Below are 25,299 nucleotides of genomic sequence, written 5' to 3' on the forward strand. Positions count from 1 at the left end.
AGAGACCTTTAACAGCATCATGTCCAACCGTCCATCCAGCACAGCCACTGTAACCCCTAAGCCACTAAAACCCACACCCCGACGCTTCCAGGAATGCTGCTCCACCACCTCCCTGCATACCCTATTCCAAAGCCTGACCACCCAAACAGTGAAAAATTTTGTTTCTAATATCAAATCTAAATCAAATCTTCCCTGTCTCAGCTTAAAGCTACCTGTTCAAGGGATCTTCCACTGACCTACACAGGGTACAAGCTCAGGGGCAAACTCGCCCCTGGCCTGGCATGGAAATTCTTCCCCTTTTCTGAGAAAAAGTGAAATCTGAGGTTTGTACCTTCCCACCCTGGAATTGTCACTTTTGAGCGATGGGACAATCTGGACATCAGCACCAGGAGAACCCACAAACCAGGAAAAACCCATCAGCATGAATTCCAGAAGAAAAAATGCTACAATAACTTGAAAACTACTTTTACTATTCTCAAGTTACAAATCTTAAATACAAATACCCACACTGCACTTCTGCGGAAGACATGGACAAGAAGACAAGTTCCCAAGAGCTTTACATTTACAAAGCAAGCAACATTGCTGCTTTTAAAGGATCTCTTTGTTTCAGTATTAAGATGGTGAAAAGAAAAATCTATAAAAGCCACTTTGTTTCCTCACCAAAAATTACCAACCATGAAAGCTCATTTTCCATTAAAAAACTTCATTTATAAGAACATATTTATATACAAAGTTACACCAACCAAAGAGCTCACAATCACCTGCAAACTGATTTACTACAAGATCTCACAGGAAGAACTTCGTAGATAACATCAGCATCTGAAGGTAGTGACTGTTCCCAACATCCATTGCAGGTCACTGACACAAAATCCTTTATCAGTGGAAAATAGGAACAGCTCCAGAGGCTTCAGTCCACATTCGTCAGTATCGCCTGTTCATCTTCTTGAACTTCTCATAGTGATAATCGTCCGTGGCTTTTTCATTGAGGGGACGTTTGCGATTTGGAGGAGACCCTTCAAAAGAAAGAGAAGACAATTTCATACCCCTGTCCTTTCACAGGAAACATTTCCTGAACTCTGCCACCTCCCTTAGACAGCCCCTTATGATGTGAGGTCACTGCCTTACACCCTTTGCTATTCCACCAAACCTCTGTCAGGTAGCTTTGGCAACACTTCAGTTGTGACCTTCACCACTCCACCCCTGAGCTGGAGGATGGATGTCTGTCTCTACAGACATCATCCAGAGTTCAGATGTGACCTAGAGGTGCAGCAGCTCTTGGACTTGGATTGCTTCACTCCCACTGCCTCAGGGCACTCAGAGAACAGGAAAGCAGAGCCAGATTGTTCTCTGTAGAGAACAATCTAGAAGAAGTGTCTCCTTACAACCATTCAGGTGTGGAACTCACGCTCAGGCTCTCTGAAGACCCTTGAAGAGTTTCAGTGTCTCCTTACAACCATTCAGGGGTGGAACTTACGCTCAGGCTCCGGCCTCTCCGTGTCCCCCACCCTCAGCGGGCGCGGCTTTGGCTCCTCCTTATTCCTTCGCACTGGAGCATTCAGCTCCTCGTGATAAACTGCAAGAAAGAAAACGTCAGGTAAGGAACATTATCTGGAGCACTTTTATCCACATGGATATATTTCTATGGCCTGTGTTATAAGTCATCTTTACCAGAAAGAACAGAAACTCAGAGAACCACCCTTCTTGGATTTGGTTTCTATGGCTAACTAGGCAAGATGGGGCAGAGCAAATTTCAACAGCACTATTTCAAGTGGCCCAAACACTCTTCACTTCCATCAGAACACACCAACCTGATTCCCATCACCCCTGTAAGCATGGAAGGACACAGCAAAAGGCTGCCTTTCCTTTAGATGTCTGCAGCATCAGAGCATCACACTGAAATTAATTCCCATCTACTGTCCAATAAAGTCTGTGTTTCCTTGGCCACCTGTCTGCTCTGGCAGCCTGCAAACTGGAGTCTCTCCATCACACACCATCATTTCCAGCACACAAGGCACAGCTTAAAGAAAACATCTTGAAATTTATGAGACAGTGTCAGCTGGGAGTTCAGAAAGCCCAGCCATGAGAAATACATCCCTCTCCTCACTGATGGGCAGAAGTAAAAAACCAGGCCAGACAGGGTCTGAGTATATCAGGAAAAGCAATCCTGACACGCTGATACATGGATACATAATTTCTCTGTCCCAGCTGGGTCAGGAGGGACACTCGAGACTTACATCTGTTGTGCTGGACATAATTAACAGCCATGTTGGTGGGAACAAAGGAAGTTTCACTGTCTTTCTTTTTGTTCTGCTGCTCTGCCAGCAGCTTGGCCTTGGCCTCTTCAGTTGAGATGATGTTTTTTATTTTTGCACTAGAAGAAAAAAAAAACCCAACAAATTCATAGTTAGAAAGGGTAGCAGGCCCAGAAGTGCTACGTGCATGGAATTGGAGGACAGTAACAGCACTGCTGTGGCTCTGATGCAATTTTTGAGAGAGGGGGCAGTGCCATAGAAACAGACACTTTGTTTCAAAGGCAAAATGGAAGCTCCTATCTTGGTGCATCGCTTCAGTGCAGGACACAAAAGGGTCCTGCAGAAAGCTGCTGGGGTCAGGTCACAGAAGAGCCTTTTCCCAGAAGTCACAGGATGGGGCTGCACCGAGCCCTGGGGCTGTGCAGGACCAATCCAGAACAAGGCTCAATCCCACCCCACCCCAAACTGGGGATGTGCAATCCAGGCATAGCAACAGCTGCTCATCCTGGCAGCCCTGGCCAGCAGCCACAGATGTGTGACACACATACTCGATCCCCAGGTCCACTTCAGGAATGCCACTCAGCATCTGGTTGGACAACATCTCCTCAGTCTTCTTGGCAGAGGAGACACGGATGTTCTCTGGCAGCTCGTACAGGGAGTCCTCAGCATTCTTAAGCTTCACCTTCTGCTCCTCGTTCTCCACAATCCCCTTTCTCTTCTTCAGTTCAGTCTCAATGTACTTCATCCTAAACAGCAGCACACAGGGGACAGGGCATTTAATTCTGTTCCTGTACTCTGCTCCAGCACTGCTGCATCCCTGTGCTGACAGCTGGGAGAGAGAAAAGAATTATCTCTCCAAAAGCACTCAGCTAATATAAGCAGCAAGAATTAATTGTCCAAGAAACAATCAGATCCTCCAAGGTCTTTAACAGCCAGCAGGGAAGGCTCCCACTGGGATTTAGTGCCAAACTGGCTGTTTGGCACCTCCTAGCTTTGCCCATGGAAAAGCCTTCTCAGGTCCAGGAGGCAGGAAGTGAAAGGGCAAGGGAAACTTTCAGTGAGAACTGGGAAGACGTCCTGGGACTACTCAGAATCCACAACATAAAAAAATAAATGGTGAGGGGCCACCCAGCCTGATTCAGCACCAGAGACACAACACAGCACGACTCACATGTCAGCGTCTTCATCCCGCCTGTTGGTTTCTGCTGAGAAGGAAGTTCCCAAGTTCAGATCCTCCTCTTCATTAATTCTAAGTGGAAACCACAATGTTTACAGGTTTTGGTGATTTTTTGTTGGCTGTTTGGGTTTTTTGGGAGAGGTGTGTAGTGGGTTTTTAAAAAGTAATTTAACAAGTCAGAGCAAAAGTAACTAGCCAGACTGCATTATATGAAACTCTTCAAAGGGACACAACCTCTGGTTAATTAATTACCAGTTGTCATTAAATACTCATCCAGGGAGAGATTTTCAGAGCTCACATGCACTTACCTATCCTTGCCTCTTTCTTTCAGCTTCTTCATGTCCACCATTCCCCCAGATTTTATCTTAAATGGGTCATCCTGTAAAACAAGAAATAACAAAAACGCCTGAAGCTTCCCTCTAGTTTAATGCTAGTCTTCAAAAATCTGGATAAAACCACAGGAAACATTTAGGGATTGAGCTGTGACACCAGTCCTGCCCCAGGCTGGACTGACAGTCAGTGTTCTCACACCATCACACCTGAGCCCCGAGGTGATGGAGCTGTCCAGCACTTACCACAAGTGTGGCTTCTTCTTGCAGCTTCTCTCCCACTAGCAGAGCTACAGCACTGGTGAGGCAGATAAAGAAAGATAAAATTCAGAAGAAAACACAATACTGCATTGCTTTATCCCTCTCTAAGTCTCCCTGTCTTTTCCATCCTCAGGCTTTAACATAGAAACTCCTCTGTCAGGAACATAATTTTGGCAGTGTCTGACACGATGGTTTGTACGGGAAGGAGGCAGATGACAAGAGAGAAACTGACTGTCACATCACACCCCTGCACAAAACTCAGTTTCCCCTCCGCAGTGCCATCCCTTACCTCACCCCATTGGGCCGCTTTCTGAGGCTCTGAACTTCTTTGGCTTCCTCAAGTTTTAACCTAAAGAAAAAAATACATTTGACTTAGTACTTGATGCTTTGGTTTAAATTAATTAATTTTATTTTCTGCAGTTAATACAGAATTTTCTACTCAATTTTGCCCTAAACCTCTGCATATCAGCATCCACTTTTTGGGTTTCCAGTTAAGTAGGTATTTTCTATTTATTTAAGCAATCCCACGCAGTCAGAAAAAACCTAAAAACTTGGCGGATTTGTTCCTTTCTGATGCCTTAGAAAGGCAGCACCAAACACTGAAAGGCTTGAAGAAGAAGCCAGTTTGGGAAGGATGAGCCAAAATACATCCAGGCATGAGTGACTCTGAAGAAAGTTGATGGTGAATTGAAATCTGAAGAGTTTCTCCCTAAACTGAGAGGAATTCACAACTTCTGGGGTCACGTAAGGCTGTGACGCACGCTCTGACGTCACGCCACAACACCGCGGTTCAACATTGCACTGTGACGTGACGTCACCGCCCCCAGCACAGCCGTACGTGCCGATATGACAGGACACGATGTGGTGACACCCGGACACCGCACTGCTGGGCCAAAGCAGGCACGGGTCCCGTCCTGCCCCTCGACCGCCGCAGGGCCGGGCGCGGTTGCGCTTCCCGCTGGGCCCGGCCCAGTTCCCCGCCGGCGCCCGACCCACCTGACCTCCTCGGCGAGCTGCTCATCCTCCTCCTCCTCGTCCTCGTCCTCCCTGCGCCGCCGGAAGGATTTCTGGCCCGGCATCGCTGCGGCTGCCGCCACACGGCCGCGTCCCTGCCGCTGCTGCGCCGCGATGACGCCACAGCCCCGCGACGAGGCCGGGCGGCACCGCCCCTGTGCCCGCACCTCGGCCGGGCAGGAGCCGCGGGGCCGGCGAGCGGGAACCGCAGCGCCCCGTGCCCTCCCGGACCGGGCCGGGAGCCCTCGTGTCACCCCCCTTACTCCGGGCCACCCCCTGTCTTTTCTGCGAACACCTCGTGTAAGTCACGAGGCTCGGTCCATTTCTCGCAGTCCCAGCAGCGCAGCCTCCGCCGGTGGCCGGTGCCTGTCAGGGACGCCGTGGGGAGAAGGCGCCGTGGGGAGCGTGGGTCCCACACCCGGGTTTGCAGCCCAGCCCTTGGGGCGGGACGCGGCTCCTTCAGCCGGCTGCTCCCCGCTGACCAAGGCACCGAGCCGCTCTGTTGGGTCCCCGGCCGAACGAGCGGCGGTTCGCCCCTCTAGCACCGGCCCTGAGGCTGAGCCCCGACTGCTCGGGGAGCCCTCGGTCCCGACCCCGGGACCCCGCGGGGTCGGTGCCGCCGCCGCCTCCTCCGCTCGGTCCCTCCCCGCCCCGCCCCGCCCCGCCGGGCCCGGCCCCCGCTCCTCCCCCGGCCTGCGCGGCACCCGCCGCTCCTCCGCCTCTTCCCCGCTCCGCTCGGGGCCCGCGGCCCTTCCCGGCAGCCCGGCCTGGGGCGGGGGCGGTGGCGGTGGCGGTGGCGGTGGCGGTGGCGCCGGCGCCCCGGGCATCCCGCAGGTGAGCGAGGGCCGCGGGCCGGGGCGGCGGGGCCGCGGCCGCGGGGCTGTGCGGGGGGAGGGCGGCCGGGCCGCGCCGGGGATGATGCAGCAGCCGCGGCCGCGGGGGCTCCGGCCCGGATCCTGCTGTGCCACGGCCTGGGGGCGGCCCTGCACCCCCAGGGGCTGCTGCCGACCCCGGGAGCGGGACCGTGCGGCTTTAGGCTGGTTCTGTTCAGCCTCACTCGTGTCCGGCAGCTGTAGCGTCTGGCAGGAGGGGACTTGTATTCTGGGGGTCTGCTGCGCTTGAGGAGTGACATAGCGGGCTAGGGGGGATTTCCCTCAGGTGGTTTTTGCCTGAGAGCTAAATCTCTAGGTGAGTCGTGTTGTGATCTCCCACAATAAATCAGCGTTCAGACCTGCTCTCCTTTGCGTGGTGCACATAAACCTCCTGGTCTTCCCATACCTGATGCAGCTGCGACCCAGCAGCACCTGCTTTCTGCTTCTGCCTTGTCACTAGGGCGGTTTGGTAAATATTTCTTTTTTCAGTATCTCAAGTATAAAATGTCTCGGAGCACAACTGCAGATACTTCTTTCCTTGGTAGGTTATGCAAGACCAGACCTGGTCGTTGTTTTGTAGACGAACAGTGCAAAGATTTATTTGTGCAGTTGCTCTGAAGAATGTCAGCCTACAAGGATCTGAAACTCTTGACAGCTGGCTCTAGCTTTGGTATGAAACCACACAGTTGTTTTAAGAAAAAAAAAAAAAACAACCAGCAAAAACCTAGAAATGTGTTCCTGTAGAAGGAAGGCAGAGAGGCTGGGTTTGGCAGCAGCTGAAGCGACTGAAAGTAGGTTGCAGTTACGGAGGAGCTGTTCTGACATGTTCGTGTACTGTCCTCCCTCAGTGGTGCTTGAGAAAGACAGGCTGAAGGACTTGTTGTAGGGTAACTTCTTTTCCCATCATACACAGTACATTTTGACAAGCACAGTTCAGCTCTCTGGCAGTGCTTTTATGAAATTCCTGGGTTCCTGAGCAGAATTAGAGCTGGTGTGTGCCAGCTATAGCTCTTAGGGCAGAGTCATGGGAAGACAGAAGTTGAATATTTCCTTCTGAACACTCACAAACCTTATTCTGGTGTGTGTGGTCAGGGCTGAGAGGCAAAAATGAGGTTTTCCCTGCATTGTTCAGAATGGGAAGTGCTGTGTGGGAAGATCAGCCCCCCAGTGCTGGAGAGTCTAAAGACATGGTTTTGACTTTGAGGAGAGGGGTGGTCCCAGGGAATGCGCTGAAACCATCCACATCCAGAAGACTCTACTTAACAAAGTCTGCTTCAAAACCAGTTCCCAGTTAGTTTAAGCTGGTGAAGATATGAGGTCTGGAATTCATTTTAAACCAGTATTTTGTTCATTAAATTTTCTGGGGAACATCTGGGAGAGAGATAAGAAACCAAGCATGGTGAAGTAGCAAATGTAGCATTGGTACTTTTTTTTTTAATTGGACCAGCTGATGCATTTGGGAAAAGGGGTCTGCTTTGGTGAAGGAACTCAGAGCCTGAAATGTCCCAGTTTCATGTGTTAGTCAAAGCTACTGTGGTCTTGTCATTTGTATTTTCAATCAATATGTGTTACACGGTGCTATGTTCCTTCTCTGTGAAACTGCATGAAATTGCTTTGTTCTTTGTTAAGCTTTTCTTCACAAGTTACTGAGATCCAGGTCAGCACCCCTGTGGTGTTTTCTACCATACACATATGATTTCTTCTCCCTTTGCTCCTCCCATCAGTTTACTGAGTTCTAAAGAGTGCTGGGAAAACAGTGTAAAATTAGCCTTGAGGTTTATCTTCTACCAAGACAAGGTGCTAGGCAAGCTTTTCCATTCCCAAGATAAGTGTTACTGATATGGCCTACTCGTTTATAATCTTTCTTTTCTTTTCTCCCTCCTGTCAGTGATTCAGACCAGATAACACTGGGAATTGTTTCAAATGTCCTCAAAATGTGAAAAAAGCAGAGTGTAGCAGCCATGCGGCTGCTGGAGTCATTAACATTGAGTTCATCAGATTTTTCCACTTCTTTATTGCAATGATGTGGGCTCTTCACATCTGCTTCATTTCCAGCCAACTGTAATATTTTGGATCCTTGTCTGTACTATTAATATCACTTATCTTCTTTTCTACTTTTTTAACAGCCATGAGCAAAGTTATTTAAACTATGCTTAAAAAAAACACAAACTCTTCTTTTTTTATAGCTGTGTGTTACTGAGACATATTTGAAGTCTTTTACATATCCATGGACCACCATAAAAGTGTTTATTGTGTTCATAAGCTGTGAAATCATCTGTTCTTGTGGTGCTTGGATGTATGAGCTGGGTGGAACAGTGTTTTGTTGTGTTTTGCACTGGCTTTGAGTTATGTGGCTCATACTGTTAAAAATCTGCCCATGAAATGGTAAATTCCTCAGAGACTGGAGCCTGCTTATCGGTGTTACAGTTCATTTAAGTCTATTTCCCTCTTGCCCAGCTTCATTTAGAACTAATCATATTTTTAATGTTTGATGAAGAAGTGTGACAAGGAAATGTTAGATTCAGATCAGCACAGTTGGGTGCATGAAGCTCACAGACACCACAGGCTGAGTACTGGTCATGGGCTGCAGCACCTTTCACTTTTCATCAGGGTTTCATGCAAATGAGCTAATTAGATTTGTATCTTTGCAGCTGAAGCTGTGCCTGTGAGCTGAGCACCTCCCAGCATTTCTGAAGGCACATTCCATGATATGGATTATTAGCTTTATTTGCTTCTTTCTCCTCCCCATGGCTTTGCTCCTTCCCTACAATAACACAATGCAGCCACTCAGCAGTGGGGCCAGACTGTGCCAGATTTGTTTCAATCTCTAAACCTTAAAGATAGATCTGGAACTCTAATATGCACAACATGCCCAGGTATCTTCTTGCAATCTGACCTGCTGTGAAAGGAGCCATCCTTTCTTGTCCTAGGAAACCCTCCTCACATGAGTGTTGGTGAAAATGGGGGATACAAGGGACATCTGTCCCCACCTGGATTCCATAGGAGAGGTGACCACGGATGATCTGCTGCTCAAATCCAAGGTACAGGGTTGTGGCTCTCAGTTCTTTCCCTTTTAGCTGTTGTGCATGGATTTGCATGTTTGCTTTTTGAGGAAAACCCTGCCTATCTCCAGAGGGAAACTCTCCTTCCCCCACTGATGTGCCCACATGTCCCATAAATCACCCTTTGTGACCCCACAGATTTCTCACCATCATTTTATCCTGCTTGAATGTGTCACTTAGCTAAAATGGTGCAATTGTGTATTTGATTGGAAGTGTGGTGAAAGGGATGAAATACTGTGAGCTGAAGGTTGGCTGTTTTATAGAGGTTTCTCACTCTCTAAGGACTTGGTTACTTAAAAATCAAACAACAAGCCTTCTTTTATGACCAATACACAGGGAACTTGCCAGTCTTGTGGAGCTGTGGGACCAAACCTCTGGGCTTGTCTTCAGGTAAAAATGGCTTGTTTGTGTGCATGATGTAGTGGAGCTTCACTCAAATAGCATTTATACTGAAAAAATAGTGGGGAGCAAAGAAGGGGCTCACAGTAGAACTATACACTGTTTTTTGGTGGATTCCAAAGGGGCTCACAGTAGAACTATACACTGTTTTTTGGTGGATTCCAAAGGGGCTCACAGTAGAACTATACACTGTTTTTGGTGGATTCCAAGGAGGAGACTGTCCAGTAACACTGAAAGGGTAACACTGTCACAGTCTGACAAGATGTAACAGTTCACTCCCTGTAGGGGACTGTCCTTGCTATTCCCAGTGGGAGATAATGAATTCCCCAGTGATGGTGGTTGGCTGGGTGTTGCCTCTGCTGGCACCTGTGGAGGGGCTGCAGGTGACACCTTGGAAGTGAGAAGGGAGGGAATCCATGGGACACTGGGGCAGGCAGGGACTGTTTATTTTTACACTGGAATGCCCAGGCTTGGGCTGCTCAGATGAGATCCCTGTTGGAGCAATGGCCTTGGAACAGAGACTTTGCCTGGGTGCAAACCTGGTTCCAGGTTTTCTTTCTTAAATCAGTTCTGAAATTCCATCAATTCTAAATTTCCATCTTGTTTTGGGGCCTGAATAAAAAACAGGTTAGAAAACCAGGAAAATAATTCTGAAGTTGCTGCTGCTGCTGGGACTGGAGTTACAGACTGTTTGCTAGAGAGTCTTAACTTGATGTGCCCATTGTGCTTTGGCTCTTTCCCCCCTCTAGATTGGTTGTCCTTATGTTGGTTGTGGGGAGTCCTTTGCTGACCACAGCACGCTTCATGCACAGGTGAGCTTGTCTCTGTTCCCTACATTTAAATAGAATTGGATTTTCCCTGTTCTGTGTCCTGGTAGTCCTGCACTCCAGCTCAGGCCAGCTGCCAGAGGATATCTGTTGTTTCATTTTGGATTTCCAGGCCAAGAAGCACAACCTGACAGTGAACCTGACCACATTCCGTGTGTGGTGCTATGCCTGTGAGAGGGAAGTGTTCCTGGAGCAGCGCCTGGCTCAGCCCCCCTCACCCCCCAGCAAGTTTCCTGAGCCGGTGGGTCTGTGGCACGCAGGGCAGGGCTGGGAGCCTGGCCAGGTTTGGTTTGCCTGGTGTGAAATTTGCCAAGTGATTCCTGCCATGGTGCAGTGTTTGCTGTGATGGGGATACCTTCACTGGCAGTGGCTGCCTGGAGCCAGGGCACCACTTGCCCTGACTTACAGGGTGTCCCAGCAAAATGACAAATGATTTAGGGGTGGGAACTAGATGAGCTTTGTGGTCCCTTCCAACCCAAATAATTTATGATGCTGTGATTCTATGACTTGAATATCCATTCTGACTTTATTTTTAACCTTTCCAATGGGGTATCTGCATGTGAGAAGAACCTGTCTGTCACATTTTCATTTCCAATGCATGGCCCATGGAAATTTCAGCTGTCAGACCAGAAACACCATGTCCATGTGACACTGCTGCTCATTCCTGACGTTTCTTATCATGTGTACTGGAAGCAGTAATGACAATATTTCCACTCCCTGCTGCCTCAGAGAGAAGGCTAGACAGGGCAACTTGTTCTTCCTTCTCCTTGATTTATATGTAAGATAATATCTCTCACATCTCATCTTTCAAAGCAGGCCTGTGACTGATAGTTATTTCTCTGCCTTTAATCTAGGATTCTCCTTTGCCTGCTCACCCTCTGAAAGCTGTTCCCATTGCAGTGGCTGATGAAGGCGAATCTGAATCAGAGGATGATGATTTGAAACCAAGAGGTAACTTTGCATTGAGTTGATGAAAGAGCTGGCAGGGCAACTCTGCAGTCTGTAGGACCTGCACTGAGAGAATGTGGAGACTGCCTAGAAAGGGCTGGATTCCCTCTCCTTGGGGAGGAATATAGAAAGCAGCACATCTTGAAAGTGATTCATCCCTCTCTTGTTTGTGCTTTAGGCCTTACTGGAATGAAAAATCTTGGGAACTCCTGCTACATGAATGCAGCACTTCAGGCTCTCTCAAACTGGTAGGCATTAGGGCTTTCAGTGTTGTCATAAATGACTTCACTAAATACCAAAAGTGTCACCTCTGATCTGAAACCTTCATGAGTCTTGCAAAGAGAGATTAGCCAGGCTGGGGACAGAAAAAATAGTGGTTTTTTAGGGCAACAGAAGTGTTACAGTAGGAAATTGAGGGACCAGCCAGCTTGTGGCTATGTACAAGACTCATGTTTAGACAAATGCTTGAAGTAAAATTTCATCATTTCTGTTGCAACAGAAATTATTTATCCCAGAGAAAGCCATGTTCATGTCTCTTTATTCTCCTCACTGATATCATTCTAATAACCTATATCCTAAAATATTCTCTAGCCATCCTGCTGAAACTCAATTCCAGGACCTTTTCTGTACTGAGAGCAGGTTCAGATCAGCCTTTTTCATTTGATCCGAGTGAGGAGTCACATTTGCATCTGGAATCCCTTCTTCCCTTGGTTTAAAATCAGTACCTTAAGCATGCTTTTGATAAGGCCTGCATGAAGTATTGATAAATAAATAGAAGCAGAGGAAAAGTTTCTGTGGACTGAATTCTTCTCCTTTTCCTTGTCTTGTAGCCCACCTCTGACACAGTTTTTCCTGGAATGTGGTGGACTGGTCCGTACGGATAAGAAACCTGCCCTGTGCAAAAGTTACCAGAAGTTGGTGTCTGAGGTTTGGCACAAGAAACGGTGAGTGGTGACCCCTGATCTAACATGGCCAGGTTTCAGAGGTGTGCTGCTTCTGAGCTCTGGCATGGCAGAGAGGAAATCTGATCCTCAGGGACAAGGGCATTTTCTGAGGCAGTGATTTAAACCCCTGTGTGGATGGGGATGTGAGAATTCCCTGGGATCCAGGAGATCCCATCTCCTGCTGCTGGTGATGAAATGGGCACACTGATGTCAGTGAAAAGAATTCATTCTTAATATTACAATTTTAAAAAGAAAGAGTTTTTTTTTTTTTTAAATATAGTTTCCCGGTTGGCAATGAAGAAAAAATGATGGCGTGAGGGAATACCTGGGGCTATCTCCAAGTATTTTACATGGACTTCAGTGGCCAGCACTTAATTGCACTGCTCTTGATTAGCAGAGGAATTGATGATTTGGATGAAAAAAGTGATTCAGAGATTTTTACTGAAGAGAGTGGAAAATGCAGGTGACATTTTGGTTCGCTATTGATTCAAATTCTGGACCAGTTCAAAGGACAGTGCAAAATTACGTAGCTCTGTTTAAATCTGGTCTGCTCTGTGCAATAAATTAAACCCCAGCAAAACAGGAATTTAAATGGCATTGCATGTTTGCCTCAAGTTCATTATTAACAAGGAATAAGTAAGATATGGAGCAGGTGAACTGTGTCTTTGTGAAGGAGGAGGCTGCAGGCTTTGAAGCAATATCATGTCATTTTAACATTGATTGAATTGATCTCATTTACTGGGTGATCAGCCTGCCCAGATTTTGAGACAAACATGGTGCTGGAAAATCAAACAAAGTCACTAATTGCTACACTCTGCTCTGGAGAGAATGAGAGAATCACTTCCCACACTCAAAGTGTGACAGAGCTGTAAGTGAGATGTGTTTTGGGGGAGGGTCTCTCTGGAAAGACAGACTGAAATGACTGCAAGGTGTTTTTGTCTCTTGGTGTGTTTGTCACCCAGTTCATGCAGAAATCTCTGCTCAGGCTTTGCAGGTGCATAATTATCTTTTGGCCTCTTTAACTACACACCACACCCTCTGTTATGGCCTGTTAGACAAACTGGCTCCAAGCCCAATATGCAAACTGACTTTTTCTTTTTTCTTTTTCCATCTCTAAACAGCCCGAGTTATGTTGTTCCAAGCAGTCTCTCCCATGGAATCAAGCTTGTCAATCCCATGTTCCGAGGCTATGCACAGCAGGTGGGGGCTGAAAAAACCCATGTCATTATTCCAAAAACAGAGAATTTCATTCTTGCAGTGGTGGTGCTGGTGTTTAGAAGGAAGAGCTTGAGCTGGGGGGTCATGGCCTCTCTGTGTCAATATCAGTGATCTGATAGAGCACTTGGGTGGGATTTGGGAGACCTGGATTCTTTTCCAGGCTTGCCTCTGCCTTGTTGGTCTCAAATCAGTTCATTTCCTCGTGTCAGCTTGCTCACCTCTGAAATGATGGTGGTCAAATCCTTTATAAATAGCTTTGAGACCTACTGATATGTGCTCTATGGGAGTTTGTTATTATTTATTCATGTCAGAGCTGAGGAACCTGGATAAAGCTGCACTAAAAATTCAAAGATATGAATGTTCTATATTCTTTTTCTGGGGAATTACAGCAAAACTAAGTCTTATTTAAAGGTAGTATCCTTTTTTTCTTTTGAAGTCTTTATCAGTGTAGCTCTTCTGTTTGTTCTTTATGACAAAATGTAAACAACAAACTATGATTAGAAAATTTACTAGAGAAGTGACAGAGCATCAAAACTGTGATAGTGACAAGAAATCAAAACAAAGAATAAAAATAATGATTAATGAAAGAACTTCTATATTTGTCTTTGATGTGAAATACGTTGGATTGGAAAACTCTGATCTGAAGAGATAAATTTGAAAGGTAGGCAGGGCAGGCTAAAAGCCAAACTTCATAAAACAACTGAAAGGTCGTAATTAACTTTCTGCAGTTGTCAAAATACCAGCTTGCTTTCCAGCAGCTCCTTTGAAGCCAAGGTATCAGCTCTTTTACCATGTATTATGAATGTAGGAGCTTGCAGCTAGACTGTATAGCTTTGAGTTTCTGGTTCCTCTCCCTGTTTATTAAAGATTTTAATCTCCCCTCTCTAAGAGGTGGCTTGCCATGAGCAGAAGTCAGTGTTCCTAAGATGTGTTTGTGGGAAACAGGCTGTTCTCCAGGGCCTGCTGTTTTCATCAGGTTTCTCTTTGCTTTTCCCCTATTATCTGTGGCAAACCCCTGATAAATGTGCTCCTAATTGGCCTTCCACAGCTGCTCTCTGTCTTTTCAAAGTCTTTCAGCTGAAGGTATTCAGATAAAAAATTGGGCCTTTAATTATGTAGGAGTTAAAGCATTTCTGTAACAGACAGGCCCTTTGGTGCATGGTCCTGCTTCAGCTGGGTCTGTGTGCTGCAGAGCAGGCTCAGCCTTGTGGGCACTCTTGGAATCAGCTGTGAATGGAGCCATCTCCTCTTTTGCCCCGTTTCTGGCTGGATACTGACATGGAATCCTGGTTTTCAGGACACACAGGAGTTCCTGCGCTGCCTGATGGATCAGCTGCACGAGGAACTGAAGGAACCCATCGTTGCAGAGACGAGGGACCTGGACACCGGCGAGCAGGAGGACAAGCGGGAGGGTGACCGAAGCCCTTCAGAGGACGAGTTCCTGTCCTGTGACTCCAGCAGTGACAGGGGTGAAGGAGAGGGCCAGAGTCGGACCTCAGGGAGCATGGGCAGCAGCTCCCTGGCAGAGACAGAGCTGCTGATCCAGGATGAAGCAGGGAGAGGGATCTCAGAGAAAGAGAGGATGAAGGACAGGAAGTTCTCATGTGGCCATCGGCGCAGCAACTCAGAGCAGGTGGATGAGGATGCAGATGTTGATACTACAATGATGCCAGTGGATGGCAGAGCCTCACCTGAGATGCTGCCAGCTCCCTGTCCTGCCAGCCCATGCAGGACACCAGGTATACCCCTCTTTCAGTCGGGATATTTCCAGGAAGATGTGTTACCATCCTCCACAGGCACTATGATGTAGTGCAGCGGCAAACGCATAGTGGGATTGTTCCTTCTCTGTGTTTCAAAAGATTTTGCATCCAAGGTTTTCCTCAGTCCCTGCCTTTGTGCACAATTGCTTCTGTAAGGAAGTGTACTTGATGAGCCAGAGAGGTGCTTAGCTAGGCTGTGAGCTGAGTAAAGGCACAGCAGTGAGAGCTGCCTCTGCCAAGCCTGCACTGTATTGATGCCTTTTAAGAAAAAAGGTTTGGTATGTGTACGTCTCTTTATTTCATATGCTGGCCTGGGGAAATACTAACTGTAGAAAAGGCATGGCAGAAGGTATTTGCTAATGTTGGACTGTGGACTTTAGGGAGAGAAAAGGGAGAAGCAGTTTGAGCATTTCTGTGTCTTAGGGAAAAGAAAAGAGCAGCAGTGTGGAGTCACCTCAAGCTGAACATATCCGATCTTTCAACGCTTCTTTATGTAAGAGTCTTACTCTGCCAGCTGGCACTGGAAGGCAGCAATGCTGTCTGTGTGGTTTAGGGCTACAGGAGCAAGCTGCAAAATCTAATTAGTCATAAGTGTGAAAAAATGGCAGGTTGTTTTCTGGGGTTTTTTAGGATGTAATTATTAGCTGTTAGGTACAGCTCCTTATGCACTCTCTCCCGTGACTGAGGGAGCTGTGTCTGCCAGCCTGCGCAAGCAGCACAGTTAATGGACACTGAACTGTGCCTTTGAGAAAGATTCTGTGCTGGAGCACAGAGCTAGGCTGACACAGATTGCAGTGGAGCTGCCTTTCATAGCTGTGGTTTTCACCAGTGCCCTTGTCCCTCCCCATTTTCCCAAGCAGAACCTGACAATGATGCCTATGTGCGCTGCTCCTCGCGCCCCTGCAGTCCAGTCCATCATGAAATGCACTCCAAGCTGTCCAGCAGTCCTCCCCGCTCCAGTCCTGCCAGGCTTGGACCTTCCTACATCCTCAAGAAAGGTAGGGCAAAGAGGGATTGCTGGGAGGCAAAGGGGGGAGCATGTAGAGGAAAGGAGAGAGGGAATCCATCATGAATTCTTGATTAACAGATGTAAGAAGTGCTGGTTCCCCTGGACATCAGGGTGTTCTAAAATAGTATTTGGCAAAGACTACAGTAAACCTGCAGATAAAGTCAAGCTCTGGGCACAGTGATGTTCTAGTGTGGGGCCTGAAATGATCAATGTCTGCATCTGTGTGCTGTGTTTGTCATTAATAAAATGGCTGTCAAGTCCCAGGCACAGGCTCTGTCCCTTTAGGGGAGTGTGGAAATACATAAACATTTGTCTGCCAGACTTGAATTTCATGGCATGTGGGCCAGAGAGCTGTAAGATGCTGTTACTGACAGAGCTTCCTGCCTCTTGGACATCCTGGGCTCACAGGAATGGAATTAGGGCTGCAGATGTCCCTGCAGTGCTGGGAGCAGTGTCAGGCTGCAGAATAGAGCCTGGCTTGTGTTGTTATCAAACTGGTCCCTTCTTCCCAGAGCAAATTGCAAATCAAAATCCCTCAGTGCTGCACAGTCTGCAAACACAATGGCTTGTGCTTGTACCACTGTCCCTCCAGCTGCTGCATGAGGACATTCTTTCTTCAGCCCCTTGGCTGAGGTCAGCACAGCTGCAGATGTTCTGGCTGCATGAAAACCACTCTGTCTGCCTGCACGTGTGTGTGGGGACGGGGTTTGTTGTTAAACAAAACCTTGCATTTGGCCAGTCCCTGCTGTGGAGAGTCCTCTCCTGTGTGAGACACTTGGGGAACACGTGGTAAATGTCAGAGGGGTAAAAAAGGGACAAAGTACAGAGGCAGAGGGGGAGAGGAAGTGAAATGCAAAGCTTGGAGCAAAGCGTCACAAGACCTCAGAAAACCAGGGACTGTCTGTGGCAGGGCTGGGCTTCTAAACATGTAAAAGGCTGGAAACAGGAGGTCTCCAGTACAACAGTTTCTGCCTCCTGAGAGCCAGCTGGTGTTGGCTCAGTTGGCTTCCTCTCCCTTGTACCGCACACAGCAGCAGAGTCCTCCATGTCTCTTCACAACTTGCCTCACCACGTCCCTGGGATGGGGTCTGAATATCAGGACAGTGCTTGTCCCTTCTCCTTATGTGGTTGTGTGACTCTGTGGAGACTGAGAGGGCCATTCCGTGTTCCCCAGCCCAGATGCAGGCTTCTGGGAAAAAGAAGAAGGAGCTCCGGTACCGCAGTGTGATTTCCGACATCTTCGACGGCTCCATCCTCAGCCTGGTGCAGTGCCTCACCTGTGACAGAGTGAGTGTCCTGGGCCTCCCACTCACCAGCACGGGCTTTGTGCTCATAGATCTCTTCCTAGGGAATGGTGCTGCTCTTTCCAAACCCTGTGGGATGCAGCTGCTGTGGCCATAGGTGGTGGCAGGGGAGGGGTGAGAATGTGCCATGCCAAGGAGATGTGTTTCTGTGTTTGCTGATCTGTGTTACTGAGTTGACCCTGCAGTATCACATTCACATCAGGAAACTGAGTCCAGAGCTACAAAAGCCATGACAGAAGTCAGTGCTGACAGCAGGGAAGAATAATTAGCCACAAGGAGTTGCTCCTGCTGCCAGCTCAGGTTTCTAGCCTAGGCTAAATCCCAGCAGAGATAAAAGGTGATGAAGGTGAGGTGTCAGCTCCATTACACACATGGGAAGCCCTGACCTGTTCCTCTTGGGTATTTCCAGGTTTCTACAACAGTGGAGACGTTCCAGGACCTGTCACTCCCAATCCCAGGGAAAGAGGACTTGGCCAAGCTGCACTCTGCCATTTACCAAAATGTGCCAGCCAAGACAGGAGCATGTGGGGACAACTACGCCTCACAGGGCTGGATTGCTTTCATCATGGAGTACATCCGGAGGTGTGTTCCCTTTGCAGCACCTCTGTTCTCTGGGATTTGCCCTGCAGTGCTGGAAGCAGCCCTCCCTAACAGTGGTGTTAACATGGCCATGTCAGCTGGAACCTTTCCTTGGAGGACAGTGGGTGGTACCTCACAGGACTTTGAGTTGTTACTGCTCCTCTAGATCTGTCACACACCTTGAGAGCTCTTGTGCAGCTGATCACCCCTCACTGCTGCCTCAGACTTGCCTTCCAGAGCAAATTAATTCCTGGTGTAGTTTTCCAAATAATTTCCAGTTTGAGTAGGAACATCAGCTGAGAGCAGCTGTGCTTTCCCTGCTCCTCTGGGATGTGGGATGAGCTTAGGCCCTACAGCTAGAAGGAAATTTATCATCCACTTGGGGTTTTGTGTGCCAAAGTATTCAGCTATTTTATTTATAACTCTTAATCCCTTTCCTCTGCAGATTTGTGGTGTCCTGTATCCCTAGCTGGTTTTGGGGTCCCGTGGTGACACTGGAGGATTGCCTTGCTGCCTTTTTTGCAGCAGATGAGTTGAAGGGTGAGTTTTTTTGGTGGGGTCTGACAGCATGGAGGAGCATTCCATAAGCATTTCAAAGGCAGATTAAATCTCCAATAAATCCTGCCTTGGTGTGTCATTAGAGACTGGCAGTGCCAAAAGCTGGCAGCTCAGCATCTCTGAGCAGGAGGGACCTTTTCTACCTGCTCAGGGTGGGAAATCTGGGTGAGAGTGTCCTCGGTGAGGAGCAGGCAGAGCTGTGGGTTGGTTGAGTGCTGTGGCTCCTCAGTTTCTTCACTTTCTCATCCTTCCTGCTAATTGGCTGCATCCCTTTCTTGCCTACACTTACTGAGAGGAGTTGTTCTGATCCTTTCTCATCCCTGGCCTGCCCAAAAGGTTCTTAATCTGCTTTCTCTGCACTGTCTGGAAAGGTAGCTGTGTCAGCCTTGTATGCTCTGAGCAGATGCATTATGGCTCTCCTCTCTCTACAGGGGACAACATGTACAGCTGTGAACGGTGTAAGAAGTAAGTTGGCATTATCTGTTCTGTGTTGCATGTCTGGAGTTTTATTTCTGGAATTTTCTTTCTCTGTACTGCTGTCAGATATTTCGCTGTGTCCTCTGCCTGGACAATTCTGCTGGAATTCAGGATTTGTCTTGGATTCCAAAGGGAGCAAGACCCAGCTATGCCTTTGCTCTAGAAAGTCCTCACAGCTCATTTCTTTTCCTCCCTCAGGCTGCGGAATGGAGTAAAGTACTGCAAAGTCCTGCGGCTCCCAGAGGTGGGTAAAGGCACCTTGTTTCCTAATTCTCTTCTAGCAGCCACTGAGGAGGTCAGGAGGCCAGAGGTAGAATAAAACCAGCAGGGTTTTTGGTGGCAAAAATATCTAATCTGTATTTAGATCAGAAGAGACTTTCTCAGTCTAAGCTGATGAGCCAGCAGGATTCATGAGAAACAGGCAAAGAACTCCTGCAAAGATCAGACACACAGAGATGTGCTGTGCTCCCAGGGCTGCCATGGCAAAACTGCTCTTTGGTCTCCTCTGTCCTTGGTCTTTTAGATCCTTTGCATCCACTTGAAGCGGTTCCGGCACGAGGTGATGTATTCCTTCAAGATCAACAGCCACGTCTCCTTCCCCTTGGAGGGGCTGGACCTGAGACCCTTCCTGGCCAAGGAGTGTGTGTCCCAAATCACCACCTACGACCTCCTGTCTGTCATCTGTCACCACGGCACGGCTGGCAGTGAGTCCCTGTCTGGGAGAGGAGCAGGGTGGGAGGAGTGTGAGTGAGGCAGGAGGGTGGTCAGGAATAGCCAACACCTCCTGAGACCCCTCCATTCTCAGCCTGAGCAGCCTCTGCCCTTTGGAAAGTGAACTGAGCAGCTTCTGACAGATCCCCTGCAGCTCTTTCAGCCTCCCCACAGGCTTGGCTCAAACCCTTTCCCACTGTTCAGTCTTGCTGAGAGGCTCTTCCAAGGAAGGCAAATCAGGGTGACAGTGCCAGGCTCTGCTGCTCCAGCAAAGCTTGCCTGAGCAGGAATTATCCTTTTTTTTTTGTCTCTCTCTCTGCTCTGTGCCAGCAGCTAATCCTGTTTGTGCTGCTGCCATTATCCCAGGCCTGCCTTCTGTCTGCACTGCAGATCCCAGCAGTGCTGTGCTTTCTGTTCCAGGTGGGCACTACATTGCCTACTGCCAGAACGTGATCAATGGCCAGTGGTACGAGTTCGATGACCAGTACGTCACCGAGGTGCACGAGACTGTGGTGCAGAATGCAGAAGCCTACGTGCTGTTCTACAGGTGAGCTGTGCCCTCAGCCCCTTCCTGGGCACAGAACACCTGGAAATGCATTTCCCACATGGAGTTCTCCTTTCCCTGCTCCAGAAAAAGCAGTGAGGAGGCTGTGAGGGAGCGTCAGAAGGTCGTGTCCCTGGCCAGCATGAAGGAGCACAGTTTGCTCCAGTTCTACATCTCTCGAGAGTGGCTCAATAAATTCAACACCTTTGCTGAGCCTGGGCCCATCACCAACCACACCTTTCTGTGCTCCCATGGAGGTAAGGCTGCTGGACCTGGGAGCAGCACCTCTGATGCTTCCAAATGCAGGAAAAAAGCTCCAGCTGCCATCCTGATCCGGGGAAGCTGCAGTGGGATCATCTTTGGCAGAAACTCCAGCCTGCTCAGGGAGGGATGAGACAATTACCCATTGTGCTGCTGGTTGGAGGCCTGGGGGGATGTTTAGTGCTGGGAAACAACAGTTTTCAGTTCTCTGTGTTTAAAAACAAACCTGTAGAAAGCAGATAGGGCAGGGTTTATCTGTGTTACCCTGTCAGCAGGGCTGGCCCTCGGGGTTTGTTTAGAGAAGGGAGCTGATAGCACATCTGACTGCTGCTGTCTCATCAGCCATGCTGGGGAGCACTCAGTGTTTGTAAATCTCTCTTCTAAATTGGAAATGAAGCACTTGATTGGAAATTAGGGCCATGGATTGAGAAACCTCCACAGTTAATGAACTTATGACTTCTGTCTTCCATTAGGAAAGAATGCAGACTCTGGAATCAGAGTTCTCAGAATGGAAAATCTGCCTTCTTATCTGTGTCTGTTGTGCACAGCAGTAATGAGATCCCTGATTAACTCTTCCACTTGCCTTTCCTCCACAGGGATCCCTCCTAATAAATACCATTACATTGATGACCTGGTTGTGATTCTGCCCCAAAACGTGTGGGAATATCTCTACAACAGGTGAATATGGCCATTCCATTCTTTCTCCCAGTATTTGTAGAGTGTCCTGATCTAAGCCAGGATGAGCTGTATCAGTGCCTGTCCCAAAAAGATAGCAAGAGATGAGCCAGAAGAGGAAAATATGGCTGAGTAAAGGCAGCTCTGTGCCCTCAGCTGCAGATGCACCTCCCTCACCAGTGTCTGGAGTGGTATAAAAATCCCTGTCAGTAGGATGTAGGGCTGGGAAGAGTTTCCACTCTGCTGCAGTTCTCCATTGCCCTGCCTCTCCCTGTGCCCAGGTTTGGGGGTGGCCCTGCTGTGAACCATCTGTACGTGTGCTCCATTTGCCAAGTGGAGATCGAAGCCCTGGCCAAGCGCAGGAGGATCGAAATCGACACCTTCATCAAGGTTGGCATGGGAAGCACCTGGAGCAAGGCAAAGGGCAGGGCTGGGGAAGGCAGGCCTGGAAAAGTGCCTGTTTTCCAGAATGTGACCTGCAGCACAGCCAGGAGTCTGGCCTGGGGGTTCCCCAGTGCAGAGGGGCAGCTGGGGCATGGCAGTGCTGTGCAGACAGAAATTGTGAAACCATCCTTGTCTTGTGCCTGCTCTGTGAGCAGAACAGGGGGTGAGGAGGGAATTCCATGGGGCTCTTCTGCAGAATGGCCTTACAGTTAATGGAAGGGCCCCCCCAAGATCTCAGGAGTGGCTGAGTCCTTTCTGTTTCTGTCCCAGCTGAACAAGGCTTTCCAGGCAGAGGAGTCTCCAAGTGTCATCTACTGTATCAGCATGCAGTGGTTCCGGGAGTGGGAGGCCTTTGTCAAGGGCAAGGATAATGGTAAGGATCAGACACTAGGGGTCTGTCAGGGGGACAGGGGGGATGGAAATGAGTCCATTTGCTGGGTCTGGGCTGAGCACTGCCCCTGGCTGGGGTGACAAAGCTGGGCAGGGTTCAGGCACCAGCCACTGGGGCTGCCTGCAGGTCCCCAGGGCAGGACAAAAATGACCAAGAGAAATTAGGAAAGCATCTGAATCTGGAGGCAGCAAGGAAATCAGATGGTTTTTGACATGTTTGTTCTCCTACAGAGCCCCCTGGACCAATTGACAACACCAAGATTGCTCTCACAAAACCAGGTGGCCACGTGCAAGTCAAGCAGGGTAAGGCTGGTGCTTACTGCCCGAGGTGCTCCTAAAAGGTAAAGGAGACTGTTCCACTGGATCTGGCTGTGCATAATGAAATCACAGAGCAAGATGGTGTTGCAGAGGATGACAATTCTCTACCCTGCCCCTGCCCTGAGTGAGCCAGTCCTCCAGTGGCAGCTCCTGCATGCCCAGATTGTTGCTGACTGGTTCTGCAGACCCCCAGCTCCTGCCTTGCTGCTCCCCAGGCCCCTTCCACCACTCCCCTTTGTGCTGGAGCTTTGATCTTGTGTTGCTTTTGATGTGGTCTTCTCTCAGCATCTGTTGTGGTCCAGCTCCCAAAGTTAAAACAGCCTCAGGTAGTGCCTGGCAAGGTTTAGATTGGATATTAGGAAAAATTTCTATATGGGAAGGGCTGTCAGAGTTTGGAAGAGGAGGGATGTAAAAGATGTGTAGATGTGGTGCTTGTGGACATGGATTAATGGAGAACACACCGGTGCTTCCAGCAGGAGGTGGCACTGCAGGGGCTTTGTGGAGGGACCACCGGTGTCTCCTCCTCCTCCTGGGATGGGCCTTTGTGGGGAGCTGTTTGGAGGGGAAATCCTGGCGTTCTGGTGCCCTGACCTTTCCCTCCTGCTGCATCCGGTGATTGCTGTTTCCCTTCCAGGTGCTGACTACGGGCAGATCTCCGAGGAGACCTGGGTTTATTTAAGCACCCTGTACGGAGGGGGGCCCGAGATCGCCATCAGACAGAACGTGGCCCAGGTGCAGGAACTGGAAAACCTCCACGGGGAGCAGAAGATCGAAGCAGAGACACGAGCAGTGTGATCTGTGCAGAGGGGCAGGGCAGGGACGGCACAGGTACCGCTGTGGGGACGGGAGGCTGGGAATCCTGCGGGGTCCAAGTCCTCCCTTGGCTGGGACTCGAGGTGTGTGCAGGCAGGCTTCCTCCTCCTCCTCCTCCTCCTCTCATGTGGCTCTGAGCACGGGGTGGTGCTGGGAGAGGCTGGCACAGAGCTGCACCTCCCCTCTGGCTGCAGCCACGGTCACAGGCTTGTCCTGACCTGAGCCCTCTCCCTTCCTTTGCTTCCACCAAACCAGCACTCCCAGCTTGGCCCCAGTGCACTGAGCTCTGCTCCTTTGCAGGTTTTGCTTTTGGCACTTCTCTTTTTAATTCAAACATGTAAAGATGAGACATTATTTATGTTTCCAGCAGGCAGTGTTGCAAGCAGAGAAACCTGAGTTTGAGTCTGAGTAAAGCCATGGGGTCTCCTTTGGTTTTGTGCTGGTGGTGCTGTCACAACTCCCTAGTTTTGCTCTTTATTGAATTCTTGCAAATTCAGTTGCAGTCAATTAAGAAATTTGGAAAGAAGCTCTTCCCTTCTCCTTTCACTCACAAACCTACACCTTCATGGTCCTGCAGAATTTTGTTTTCTCCTTGTGTCTGCTCTCCTATGTTCAGCACATTTTTGGACAACAAAGCTGGAAGGCTCCTCCTTCCCAAAGCCTTCTTCAGGCTGGCCCTGCCCTGAGCCTGTGTCTGTCTGCCCTCAGATGCTGAGGGGGTGAGGCTCAGGAGGGGCCCCTTTGTTCACTCCTGAGGGGGCACCTGGGGCTGGGGCCTGGCTGAGCAGGGCCCAGGCTGGTGAAGCAGCTTTTAGGAACGAGCTCTTTGTGCAAACAAGCCCCACCTGTGTGCTGAGGTCATTCCAGATGTCCTTTGTGTGTACAGTGGCTCATTGAATCCATTTGCTCCCAGATCTGCTACCACCAATGCAGCAGAGACAGAAATGAGGGCAAAAAAGGCCCAACTCCACTTTCCTCAGCAGGGCCATTCTTAACATGCTTTTTGTTCATCCTGCAGCAAGCCAGGAGTTGAATCTTTGCAAGGCTTTGAGAGCAGTTTAATGGAGGCAGAGCTGGGCCTGAGGAGCCAAATTCTGTTCATGGTGTGTGTGATGCCACAGCACCAAGTCTGTCCTGCATGGAGCTGGGACCTCCTGAGCTCCTCACAAAAAATGGGAGGGAGGGAAAGGCTGCTCCTTGACTTAGAGATAGAAGGGGGTAGGACAGGAGAATTTGAGAAGAAAAATGTGGCCTTCATGGTTTCTTTTTTTTTCCTTTTTTTTTTCATTTTGTTTTAGATCAAATACTTGTTGCATAAAGCAACTTCTTTAAAAACTGTCTGTAATTGATTCAGCATGTTAATTTTACAGTTCTGTTCATGGGATGCTTGTTTAGAGCCAGCCAGACCCTAGGGGAGGTCAGAGAATGAGCCACTGTTGAGAGTCTCATTGTTCCAAGCTGTCTTTATTCCCCAGTGCAGCAGCCCTGGGCTGTGCTGCAGAGCCTGCAGGGCTGCATGTCTGTGTTGTCTGTGTTCCAGAGGGTGCTGTACACACTGTAATGACACTCCTGTGCTTCAGTGTTAGACCTTGTGCTGAAAGTGGTACAATAAATACATGTGCATTCAACAAGGCCTGCCTTGCCTGCTGAGAGGGGCTGACAGCTCCAGGGAGCAGGGTGGGGAAGGAAGAAAAAAAAAAGAAATGTAAAATAAAATCCAAACTTCCTGCTGAGCAGAGGCTGTGTGGGGACAGATCCTTCAGCAAGAGGAGTCTGAGGCCACTGAACCATCCTGTGCCCCTTCAGACCTCCCTTCACCTTTCATAAACCCCATTGCACCTGAGAGTGCCTCAGAAAGCCTGGGCAGAGGGGGTCTGGATGTGCTGCTCATGGACAATATTGCTATCCTGGAATTGTAATCCTGGAAGTAACTTGCAAGGGAAGGAGTTGAAGTTTCATTGAGCTGTTCCAGGATTCTACAAGAGTTTCCTGTCACTGTTTTGTGGCCAAATATCCCTGCAGGTCCATTCCCCTGCCTTGGTAACACAGTCAGCAGCCTGTTCCCAGGGAACACCAGGCTCTGGCACTGGGAATTTTCAGTTTCTAAAGCAGCCCCAGGGGCTGGAGCAGCAGGAATTCCCTGCCCAAGCGAG

The 25,299-nt window shown here is 49.0% G+C and overlaps 2 protein-coding genes across 4 annotated transcripts; one reads left to right on the forward strand and one right to left on the reverse strand.

The window, feature by feature from the left end:
* Positions 1-444: 444 nt before the first annotated feature.
* On the reverse strand, positions 445-5,636 carry C19H9orf78 (chromosome 19 C9orf78 homolog). The gene is made up of 9 exons (XM_066562805.1): positions 5,016-5,636; positions 4,309-4,368; positions 4,005-4,056; positions 3,738-3,808; positions 3,424-3,501; positions 2,801-2,998; positions 2,235-2,371; positions 1,475-1,573; positions 445-1,013 (listed from the first exon to the last, which is right to left on the reverse strand). Exons 1-9 carry the CDS (start codon positions 5,096-5,098, stop codon positions 922-924), a joined length of 870 nt encoding a protein of 289 aa, XP_066418902.1. The 5' UTR covers positions 5,099-5,636; the 3' UTR covers positions 445-921.
* On the forward strand, positions 5,315-24,777 carry USP20 (ubiquitin specific peptidase 20). 3 transcript variants are annotated; one of them, XM_066562770.1, is made up of 25 exons: positions 5,748-5,816; positions 5,847-5,867; positions 8,836-8,946; positions 9,304-9,357; positions 10,116-10,178; positions 10,306-10,434; positions 11,048-11,144; positions 11,320-11,389; positions 11,972-12,085; positions 13,207-13,285; positions 14,601-15,042; positions 15,924-16,061; positions 17,247-17,359; positions 17,786-17,958; positions 18,401-18,495; positions 18,945-18,978; positions 19,189-19,234; positions 19,514-19,694; positions 20,122-20,248; positions 20,333-20,502; positions 21,103-21,184; positions 21,463-21,571; positions 21,896-21,998; positions 22,247-22,318; positions 22,968-24,777. In XM_066562770.1, the coding sequence occupies exons 3-25, from the start codon at positions 8,866-8,868 to the stop codon at positions 23,126-23,128; spliced, it is 2,733 nt and encodes a 910-aa protein (XP_066418867.1). In that variant the 5' UTR covers positions 5,748-5,816; positions 5,847-5,867; positions 8,836-8,865; the 3' UTR covers positions 23,129-24,777. The 3 variants fall into 3 exon arrangements, with proteins under 3 accessions (XP_066418868.1, XP_066418867.1, XP_066418866.1); XM_066562771.1 differs by lacking the exons at positions 5,748-5,816; positions 5,847-5,867 and adding an exon at positions 5,315-5,333; XM_066562769.1 differs by having other exon boundaries at positions 5,776-5,867.
* Positions 24,778-25,299: the final 522 nt, after the last annotated feature.

Source organism: Molothrus aeneus, chromosome 19, assembly GCF_037042795.1.
Source record: "Molothrus aeneus isolate 106 chromosome 19, BPBGC_Maene_1.0, whole genome shotgun sequence".
NCBI classification, from domain to species: domain Eukaryota; kingdom Metazoa; phylum Chordata; class Aves; order Passeriformes; family Icteridae; genus Molothrus; species Molothrus aeneus.